This window comes from Pseudorasbora parva, chromosome 22, assembly GCF_024679245.1.
Source record: "Pseudorasbora parva isolate DD20220531a chromosome 22, ASM2467924v1, whole genome shotgun sequence".
Classification (NCBI taxonomy): domain Eukaryota; kingdom Metazoa; phylum Chordata; class Actinopteri; order Cypriniformes; family Gobionidae; genus Pseudorasbora; species Pseudorasbora parva.
Genome location: NC_090193.1, coordinates 26,096,223 through 26,107,936, shown reverse-complemented (window position 1 = coordinate 26,107,936; position 11,714 = coordinate 26,096,223). Strand labels below are relative to the sequence as shown.

General features: G+C 34.4%; 1 protein-coding gene across 1 annotated transcript; it reads left to right on the top strand.

The window, feature by feature from the left end:
- The first annotated feature begins 1,482 nt into the window (after positions 1-1,482).
- gata1a (GATA binding protein 1a) lies at positions 1,483-8,198 on the top strand. Its single transcript, XM_067431236.1, has 6 exons — positions 1,483-1,605; positions 4,012-4,219; positions 4,570-5,061; positions 5,145-5,290; positions 7,233-7,358; positions 7,441-8,198. The coding sequence occupies exons 2-6, from the start codon at positions 4,012-4,014 to the stop codon at positions 7,723-7,725; spliced, it is 1,257 nt and encodes a 418-aa protein (XP_067287337.1). The 5' UTR covers positions 1,483-1,605; the 3' UTR covers positions 7,726-8,198.
- Positions 8,199-11,714: the final 3,516 nt, after the last annotated feature.

The window sequence follows — 11,714 nt, the reverse complement described above, 5'->3', positions numbered from 1 at the left end:
CTTTCTTTTCGGCAGTCTTTTGTGAGAGGAACAGCATACATAAGTATTATATAATACTAAATACTTTTAAAATACTTTTATATATAATGTAATATAATAATATTATATATATTATATATATAAGTATTTTAAATTCTACATAAAGAAAAAATACATAATAATAAATACATTTATAGTTTTACATCTTTACAAAAGTGTTTGTGTGTGTGTGTTATAGAGAAATAGATAATGACTTATCTTGAAACTTAAAAAATGTTTAGTACAGAAATTGAGCCATGTTTTCTGTTTATTCGTTTGTTTTTAAAATTATATAGTTCACCTGTATAATTAATGTCGTTTTATAGCAGAATGCTCAACAAATGAAAGTGAATGGAGACCATGGATGTCAAGAAAGCACAATAAGCTAAATTGGATATATACAATTATTTCAATTTGGGCCTGTTGCTCACAAAATGAAACTTGGACTATCATCACACTTCGCATGATCAACTTTTACGATGCTCTTGTTCTTATGTGTGTTTTGTAGCTTGAGTCCCTATAATCACCATCCATGAAATTTTGGTAAAACTATCCTAATGTAACAATATATTAGCCATTCATGTTCAAGTTCTAAAATAGGACCTTACGTAAATCAATAACCTGTCCCTTGTTTAAGGATTTGCTTCTCTGGATCTCATCCCAGTTTCCCTGAAAATTATAAATGCACAATGGTGGAGGGAAGTTAAAAGTGTTTTGACTGTCAAATGACAGTGACAGTCTACGTCTTGTGCTCAGGCAGGCCGTGCTGCGTCCATATCTCTGACCATGATTGCAGCATTTGAGTTTATTTGCATTACTGTTCTTTGCTGAGCTGCACCAGGGAAAAGTGTTTTTGCATTTTCATTTGCTTTGTTCACAGTCACCGTTTCCATTTGGACTGGTCTTTGTTACTTAGTGCCGTTTTAATTCCTGCATTTATTGTGTCATGGCATACCTAACATGCTCTGTGGTTTTATTTTTTATTTTTTCGCAGAAGTGCTCCTTTATCAGTGTTGTGCTTGAATCATATGTACGATACGTTTATGGTTGTTGTAAACTAGGGTTTCTCATATTCTCTGTGGGAATTTCTCAGACAATGAGCTGTTAGATTTCCCTCTGTATCTTTTTATATAACCTCTGGTTTGTACTGTGAGAATGTATATATAACTGATAATAACCTCAATAACTGATTGACGTTTGAGTGTGATATCTGAATAATAAACTATTGTGCATTTAAAATCATGCCCTATAGCTGATCAGAATCATAATGATTAATAATTTTTATACAAACCAACTTTGTTAAACTGATCTATACTTAGTTGCTGTGTCAGCCAGAGATCTGACTGCCATATAATATTCAAAACTCTAAGCATGGCCGTATGGTAGGAGTGTCCAAAAAAAGTACCCCAACCCCACCCATTGGTGCCCTACAATTTTAAATGAAGTTGCTAGTTCCTAAAGACTGAAGGAGATAAGCAAGTGAGCAGAGATCCAGTACACTCTAACTCTCAAGCCGCCCTCCATGATCTGTGCACTGGTGTGAATCTACTCACCTGATAAACAAGATACTCAATACATCACTTGCAGGTAAGTTCTTCTAGTTCTAGCCAGTGAAAGGGTCTCAACACATTACTCACAAATTGATTTTGTGTTTAGATATGGAAGAGAGTATTTTGTTATTAATTGAATAATATGTGATATACTGGGTTCTGACATGTAGGACTATGTTACAGTCTAGATTTGAAAAGAAGCCAATTTAATCAATCAGTCAACCAATTAATAAGTGTGTGTGTGCCGTTTGCAATATATTTTTATAAAATGTGCAATTATTTGCTATTCAATTATAATTATCGACAATTATTATGCAAATTTTTTTTTTTTTTTTTTCTGCTGCTGTTACAGCACGTTAAAACTAACAAGCAAATGATTGCTTACTATTTTTAAGAGCTGGCAACAATAATTTATGCGATTGAGCCAGAATCAGATGTTAATTGTTAGACAAATGTCAAAATATTCCAATTTCTTTCAACATTTTATCCCAATTGTATTGTAATTATTATTTCTATTAGACTTATCCAAAATTCAATTCACAAAAATGTTATTATGAATGTTAGGCCTACTCCCTGTATTTGTAACGTATTCATTAACACACAAAGATATATAATAAATATATTGCATAATCCTGTTATTAAATATATAATTTACTTTTCTAATAGCATTAAAATTCTATTTCTAAATGTAAGCGCTGTAAAGAGCACATCTCTCAGACAAACGTGCAGTCTATGTGTCGTTCAGGCTATGATTCAAAATTCGTTCAACATTGTTTGATTGATTGCACATCATTATGCTAATATCCACATCAAAAGGGCTGCATTTTGTCTCAGACTTTCAGTTTGTGCAATCATAAAGTAGACTGATAATGATAAACCAGTTATCAGGAGAATATGCGGTGCTATTCATAATCACTCAACTAGATCGACGGCTTTTCTGCTTAACATGTGATGATTGACTGACGGAAATTAAGAAAATATGTTCCAACATTATTAATTATGTCCATATTTCCAATCCTATTTTGTTCCATTTAACAATTATATTTTGTTAAGTATAATGTCTGAGGTTTGTAATTGAGTTTAGGTTCATTTAACTTAAATCAGCTCCTTGCTTTCTAGCTTAAACTAAAAGCAAAAATAAAAACAAAACATAACATAACATAACATTTAATCTGACTGCATTATCACTGCAATAACGACTTCTGATAACGAGTTCTGATAATTATCTAATTAATCTAATTATTTTAGCCCTATTTGAGCTCCTAGCTTATACATGAATTTACAGGTGTGTAACCGCAAATTCTGAGCTGTAAAAACTGTAAAAACATGAACAAAAATCAATGTATACACTGTAAAAAAATATTTAGAAAAAAAGTTACCTGGTTGCCTTAAAATTTTGAGTTCATTGAAATTTAAATTTTGAGTTAATACAATGAAAAAATGTTGAGATTCGACAACCTTTATTAAAATATTATCAAACGATTTTGTAAGCTTATTGGGTAATTGTGTGTTTTATTTCTGATGATGCATGCAGTGAAATATGCCAAATAGTGCTATTTTCATGATTTATCATTTTTTATGTGGTTCAGATACAATAATATTTTGAGTTTCTATTTATTAAACTAACTTCCTTCATTGTATCAACTCAAAGTTTTAATTTCAATTAACTCAAAATTTTAAGGCAACCAGGTTACTTACTTTTTTAAGTTAAACCAACAAAAACCAACCAAAATTTTTTACAGTGTAGGACTATTTTTCAGGACAGATATTTCATCAGTATTGATCAGTATCAATATTAATTAATATTGATTTGTCAAAGACAATATGTTAATCTTGAAATAGTCAATTTAAAAACAAACCCTAGCTAAAAAAAAAGCTAATATAAATAAACAAAAAAAAGTTTAAAAAAAAGTAATTTTATATATATATACACACACAATATATAAAAAGATATATAAGATATATAAAATATAGATCTTGCTTGACCGTTATTCTATTTTTCAAAGACAATATAATAGTCTTTCTGTTAATCTTTTAATAGTCAATTCCCCTAAGGGAGTGAATGTTGTTGTGAGCTAATGCTAACTGTTATGAATGCCTGTGAGAAATTCAGACATACTGATGTATTTTTAGTGCTGACTTTTTGCCACAGTCAAATGAAGACCTTTTAAAGGGAAGTGTGACAGGCCGTACTGTCTAGATACCTTAATAAAAATACAAAAATTACGGACCAAGGAGGTCTACAATATCCTACATGTCAGGCTAGGCTTATCTGTTAGCATTACAATTCATCTTTATGGCAGCTATAAGGATTGTGAAAAATATTTTAAGGTATATTTCAACTTTAGAATTGACTGTTAAAAAAGTATGAAATCATCCTCCCAGTTCAAATAAATTCATCTTCCAAACCTATTGTCTGACCATTATTTCTCCCATTTGAAAGATGGAGAACTCATCTGAGCAGTCTCGTTGGGTGTCACCCAGTCTGATCAGTCCGGACCCATTAGCAAACTACACCACAGAGCCTGGTTTACTTCCACCCGGTGAAGATGATGAGGCCTTCTACTCCACCTCTGAGGCTGATTTACTCCCATCTTATTATACCACTAGTGGCCAGAGTCGAGCCTCATCGTCTTACAGACACAGTCCAGGTGAGATCCTCACTGCTAAAGTGAAATATGCCATTTCTGACTCACCGAATGGTATTGCAATTATAATAAGAGATTAGTGGGAATTGTTTGAAAATATGCAACCGTTGTTTCACCATTTTCCGCACCACCATAAAAGGATAGTTCACCTTAAAGAGAAAAAGTCTATATTTACTAGCTCTAATGTTGTTTCAGACTTGCAGCCTACAACCTTCTTCTTAACACAATGTTTGTCCACAAAATGAAAGTCTCCATGGACTGCATAGACAAACATCCTTTAAACTATCACTATAAAGTCAATATTAAAGTGCATTATAGTCTAAATGTGTTACTTTTTTATTCCATTGAAATAGTTCGCCAAGTCTACTCCTCTCCATCTATTCTGGGAAACATCCAGTGGCTGGACAACTCTGCAGGTCACTCTCTAAACTCTTCCTATAACCCAACATCCACTGTCTGGGCAAGCAGCCCATTCACAAAGACACCTCTCCACCCTCACACCTCCACGTCCATCTACCCGAACAGTGTGACCCCATCTTTCACATCCCCCAAAGAAGGATACCCTTCCCCAAGTCGTGATGGGAAGGAAAGTCCCAGGCTCCAGGAAGTCCTGAAAGCCGAGCGCCTGAGTCCCATGGGTGGAGGGGGAAGCAGCTTTCTCAATCTGAGTTCAGCTACTGGAGGTGTGTATGGCACTTCTCCACACATGCTGAGTCCATACGGATCGTACATGACCACGTCACAGGACTATAGTTCAGCGGCACTCTATTCTAGCGCTGGACCCTGGATGAGCCCTTCGTCATACTCACCCAAACTTCGCAACAAGATGAGACTTTCGCCACCGGGTAAGTACATTTTCTCTAGAAATTATTGAGAAGGTTGAAAATCTTGAATGATTCGGCATAATAATTACTTTTGAATTTAACAGAGGCTCGTGAATGTGTAAATTGTGGTGCCACTGCCACCCCCCTGTGGCGTCGAGATGGGACAGGCCACTACCTCTGTAATGCTTGCGGACTGTACCATAAGATGAATGGCCAGAACAGACCCCTCATCAGACCAAAAAAGAGGCTGGTACGTAAAATAATTTAGGTGATAGTTTGTGATTTTGTGAAGTTTTATTAATTTCTGTCCGGTCTATTAAGTCAAGAACAAATAAAAATGATTTAGGAATTTTTGAATAAATTGCAATTCAAGTTGATAATTCTGAATGAATGTTTTGGCGGTATGGCTCTGTTCAGGGAGTCCACTGACGTTTCATGAGCACCATGAAATAGCAGAGAGTCAGAGGACAGCAGCAGCATTAGGGAACGCTCGCACAGTTTAGCCTGTGAGAGCTGAACTATTCCCCCTATGAACAGAGCAGCAACGATCACAAAGTAAAATACCACGTTATACACGACATGGAGGAGCTGGGGAGGTGGTGGGCAGCAAAGAGCTAGCAACAGCAGTTTAGGACCGAACTGAATCTGTTTGAAGCTGCGCGCTGTTATATCATGGCCATTAGCAGCAAGGGGAGTTTGAATAGCTGATGCACTGATGCAAATCAGCTGAGGCATCTCAGCTGAGCAGAAACAGCTGATGAGACCAAATAGCGTTAGCAGCGTCTTGACTACCTAGCCTGCCAGAACTGACGCTTATGCTCAATGTAGAACTTTTCACAATGCACATTGTTTCAAAGCAGTTAATCCTTAACAAATTCATGCCTTATAGTCGCATTTTGTATAGTAGTAGCTAACATTTTGCTGTTATATAAGCAATCAAGCGTTTGAGATTTGCTATATCACCCTACACAAGTATATACGGATAAAGTTGGACATTTTACATTACCTTAAAGGAATAGTTCACCCAAAAATTGAAATTCTTTCATTAATTACTTACCCTAATGTCATTCGACCTCCATTCATTTTCGGAACACAAATGAAGATATTTTTGTTGAAATCTGATAGCTCAGAAAGGCCTTCATTGACACCAATGTCATTTCCTCTCTCAAGACCCATAAAAGGCACTAAAGACGTCGTTACAAAGCCCATCTCACTACAGTGGTTCTACAATATTTTAAGAAGCGACGAGAATAGTTTTTGTGGGCAAAAAAACTAAATAACGACTTATATAGTGATGGGCAGATTTCAAAACAAAGTTTTGAACCGTTATGAATCAGCGTACCGATTCATGATTCGGATCACGTGTCAAACTGCCAAACTGCTGAAATCACATGACCTCGTCGCTTTATAAAATTATTGTAGAATCACTGTAGTGAGATGGGCTTTTTAACGACATCTTTAGTGCCTTTTATGGGTCTTGAGAGAGGAAATGACATTCGTGTCAATGAAGGCCTTTCTGAGCCATCGGATTTCAACAAAAATATCTAAAGGTCTTACGGGTGTCGAACAACATGAGGGTAAGTGATTATTGACAGAATTGTAATTTTTGGGTGAACTAACCCTTTAACTCATCAAAACAAGCTAAGCAACTTTCAATTTTTTCAAAGTTATACAAGATTCAACATTTTTTTTAAAGTCAGTTTAATGTAATTTAAGTTGAAATCCAAGTTGATTGTACTTAAAAAAATTATTTAATTAATTAAAATTAATTTTTTTTACAGTGAACTTCATGTAAAGTGCTGGGTGATAATATTTGCAGTGGGAAAATGATGCAGTTGAGATTTGCTATATAGCATATATCGGTTTATGTGACTGCACTGTATGTATGCATATTAGGTTAAATATAATATCAATATAGAGCTGTGCGATAGTTTACATTTTTTGTGACAATATAAACAAATCACACAGCTGAGATTTGCTACATAGTATATTGCTTACGTGTAATGTAAAGTATAATGTATCCAACCTTATGGGCAATAATGTGACAATAAAACGATCAAGCAGTTGAAAAATACTATATTGACAACCAATTTTACTGTACTGAATGTAACTATAGTTATAGTAATTGTATTAATTCATTTATTTGGTGATTATATCAACATTTTTGACAATATACTTTGCTTGTGTGTTAGATTGTCAGCAAACGCGCTGGAACGCAGTGTGCCAACTGCCACACAAGCACTACAACACTATGGAGACGCAATGCCAGCGGCGAGCCTGTGTGCAATGCCTGTGGCCTATATTTTAAACTGCACAATGTGAGTGTCAACATTAATACTACATTTACAAGAAGGAAAAATAAGTAACCGGTAATTTATTATCTCTGTTTGCCTTTTGCAGGTCAACAGGCCTTTAACAATGAAGAAGGATGGGATACAGACACGGAATCGCAAGGTGACTAACAGAAACAAAAAAGGCAAAAAGAGCGCAGTGTCAGAGGTTTACCCTGACATGTCTCACATGGCACCTCCTGATGAGCATGTTGGACCCTACTCTCTGAACCCAGGACCACTCCTTTCTTATAGCCACACCCCGCATCTATTGCCCCCTTCCTCCTTGCACTCCTCTCCAACTTTGCCCTACAGCCACCACCCAAACACTGGCATGGTGCACACACTTGTATGAATGAAATGTCTATTGGACCACGAGTCATGTACATTACGTTGTACATATACTAAACACACTTCTTGCATAAACGCAATCCATCACATTTTTAATTAAAGAAAAAATGAGTAAAAACTCCAAAACAGTGACAGCTTGTCAGTGATTTTGAAGCCGTTGTATGAATATTGGAACAGTATAACCTGGTAGCTGAAACTGTCACATATCATATAATGACAAATGTAAATATTTATGATTTTAGACCTTATTGTATGTGCTATAATCATACTATTATGACTTATTTTGAGATGTTCAATAAATGTCTTGTAATTAAATGTTTTGAGGTATCCTTTTAACATAAGAGTGGGAACGGCCATTTGTATCTTAGCCACAGTTACTTGTTTTAGCTTTACAAAAACAGTGTTATGCTGCTTGCAAACTGATACTTGTTATTATATAATCTGTATTCATTATTGTCAGCATAAAGACACTTTTTGCCGCGCAAATAATGTTCTTGATTACTCTTCTATTTACCTTACCAATTTAAGTTGGCAAAACTCAAATATTTTGAGGTAATATTTTTAATCAGTTTTTTTTTAATTTTTTTTTAAGTTTATGCAAGCAGAGAACTTGCAAATTTTAACATTTTACTCATACATTTTAATTAACTTGAAATATTTGAGTAAGCTCATAAATTTAATTTAAAAGTATCATGTAATCTCAACTTAAATATTTTTAGCAGTGAAAGCTTGGTTAGCTTTAACTTGCTAATTTAATACATGCTACCTTGCTAATTGGTAACACAATACTTTAATAGCATTAGCACTTGCTAAATAGCAATATATACAATTTAACATATCTGTTCTTAAACTAAGCTCATACTCCATTCATGTAAAAAAAAAAAAAAACATCACAGAAACTCTTCTAAACTAACATATTAAATAGTACTAAATCTCCCATAACATTAATCTCGGACCTTAATTTTAGGATTTACTCTCCCTTTCGAGTGTCATGGCAAAGCATGCTGGGAAATAGAAAGTTTCAGTTAAATTAAAGTTTGTCTAGATTTAAAAAAAGTTACAAAAGTTAAAACTGAAAACTATAAAGCAATTCAGATTACTTAAAATATGTTTCGAGAACTAATTCGTTTAATTTGAGTTGGCTCTACTCAAGCCAATTAATTTTATGCGTCAGGGTTAACAGTAAATCGTAAGTCTCGCACATTCATTGAAAATTGCAATTCTGCATTGCAAAATAAGGTGGATTAGTAATTCATCTGATCCCCTTACATCATATTATTCTGGATATCATTGAGCAAGATCACCTATAGTCATTTTTAAGCAAAACATTCAGTTGTAAGTCAAAATTCACAGATTTGCACAAATTTTGTTTTCATTCCTAAAAAGATGCTAAAGAACATATATGAATGTATATACACATACCTGTGATTTATACATTTCTTCGGTTCTTTTTTAGAAAAGCAAATTAAATAGTGTGTGAAATTTGTGTGAACAACATTCAAAGGAGAGCACTTTCAGTGTGGTGCTGGTATTTAAATTTTGCTAACTGTTTTAGACCTTGTGGTTTGAAGCTCACTATTTGTACTTCATGTCACTTCAGCGATGCAATAATAGTGTCATTGTCCATTCATCCACTCAGCAGAGGCTTTAACAATTGATCTGCTTTTGGAGCATGAACATGCAAATTAAACTTTCCATAAAGCTGGAGGAGGGTGACAAAACATTTAACCAAGCTTCCACTTGTACCAGGTCCTAAATTTAGATCACACGGAAAAACTGTTATATCTGTGTATACAATGCAACTGCGGGTGTGTGGCCCAGATGCTGGCAAAACAGATGCACCTGCACTGAAGTTTCTCACAGAGAATATAAGAACCAAGAAATGCTGAAAAACTATTGTTCTGTCTACATATACATACTGCCATAGTATGTACTGAATTCAGATGTTCTAAGTATGCAGGTGTAATTTGTAACAAAAAGTAATTTACCTTAGCACTTACAGTTACAAATTGCCATTTTAATTTATGCAAGGCGTTGGGACAATTCAGTTTAGACTGTGGTGAAAGTGATACCTTATCATGCTCACAACATTCTCAACAATGACCCACCTCAGCAGAATCACCAGAAATCATTTAGGCCTACTGTCCGTAACAGTATCAGCTTACAAATCACAAGCCTTCAAATGCTTAAAGCATCTCTTAAATTGAAATAAAAATGTATTTAACAGATATTGGGTGGTTTGGCTTCAGTGTCTTTGCAGCTCATAAGAAAAATGTAAACATGACTCAAGCACCTGGAATTTTTGTTCCTCAGCAAGGCCTTAAAATAAACTAGTATACCTAATGGAGCAATTCCGGAAATACACTTATTTGCATACTTGCGTATACTGAGGTCAAATCATTGCATGATTGATCATTAGTCATGTGCAAGAGTTAAGAACAGATCACAGCTCACAGGAACTATGAACATCTGTGGATGCCACCTAATCATGAACCCTGGCTGACTCATCAGAAATGGTTTCAGAAAATTCTTATTATGAAAAAGTTCAAACGTGAATATTAACAGTATTTGTGTATATTCCAAAAAATACTAAAACTGTCTTATCTCAGCCTTTTATAGTGACAGTTATTACAGTTTTAGATCCTGAAAACATCTATACACAAATATCAAGTGAATACAACCTTAACAAATATATGGTGTGTCTAAGTTTGAAGCGTTGAACAAGTAAACTCTGAGTGGCAGGTGGGTATCCATTTTTTTCTGTTTTGCCCTCACAGAGTTATCTGTTGGGACGGACAGCCATATATTGGGGAAATGGTGACAAATGACTGCAAGAGATTAGCAACCACAGGACCAGCAGAGCAAATTCAAAACGACATCCGTTACAGTCCTTCTGTCTCAGTCACTCTTCCCTCACAAATAGTCCTACTTGCTAATATGAACCACATGATACATGTCCACTACTGAATTTTTTTTTAATGTCTACTGAATCAGTGCATTTTCAAAGTACAAAATTGCAACATGCAGACACCCATTTAAAGGTTTACTTAAGCAACCATACCCTTTATGAATGAAATTGAACACAATGAAAATTTTGCATAATATTTCTCTAAATAAAAGAGTCTGTGCAAAGACTATACTATTTCCCCCCACTAACATTAGTCTAGCAAACATGACCAACAACAGGTTTTAGGACTGCTGACTTGGCAAGATGCAGCTGCCATAAACTTATGTAAATTACAATCTATATTAATGAATGACAGTGATCTTATAAACAGTGACCTCTAAGGGCAGTGTGCTGTCAATACAATAGTCAAGATAGAGGTCAACTGTAAAATTGTACTTGAAGAGAATTAATGATGTATATGTTGTGTATTTGAATAAATAATACTACCGTGTAAAAATCTAAAGTTACCAGTTAGATTAAATTTTAGTTTATTTGTTACAGTGTAACTTTATATTCAAGTACTGAGTAATATTTAATACCTACATGTACTTACTATAGGATTAGGTATTGGTTAAAGGTTGCTTGTAATTATGCACAATTTATAGTAATCCCGTTACATTTACATTGACACTGTAAAATAAAGTGTTAGAGTTACGTTTATTGAGTGCTTAAAGTAAGAAATATTTAGCACAACCAAATGCTTTGAAATAAATATTATACATGTTAGAAATATTATTTTGAAAGTGGTGAACCCAAAAAAAAAAACATAAAAGATTGGTTGAAACCTTTGTTTGTTTTCAAAGACAAACCACTCCATTTTTTGAGATAAGTAAATGTCAAATAAAACAAAAAAAAGATAGATTTGCCATTTTTGATGTTGTGGCAAGCTCTCTCTCTCTCTCTCTCTATATATATATATACCAAACAGCCCATACTACTAAATGTCTACTTTATAAAGTGCATGAGAACTATGGAAATAAATACATGGTTCAGATCACTCAAACCACATATGGAAATAGAGGACACTTATATGGTCAGTAATGGAG

What these genes read in the sequence shown, in the direction of transcription:
- gata1a (XM_067431236.1), top strand. Translation starts at nt 4,012, where the DNA reads ATGGAGAACTCATCTGAGCAGTCTCGTTGGGTGTCACCCAGTCTGATC. An exon ending in GATGAGACTTTCGCCACCGG is followed by an intron (nt 5,062 to 5,144) that starts GTAAGTACATTT and finishes TGAATTTAACAG; the next exon opens with AGGCTCGTGAATGTGTAAAT. An exon ending in TATATTTTAAACTGCACAAT is followed by an intron (nt 7,359 to 7,440) that starts GTGAGTGTCAAC and finishes TGCCTTTTGCAG; the next exon opens with GTCAACAGGCCTTTAACAAT.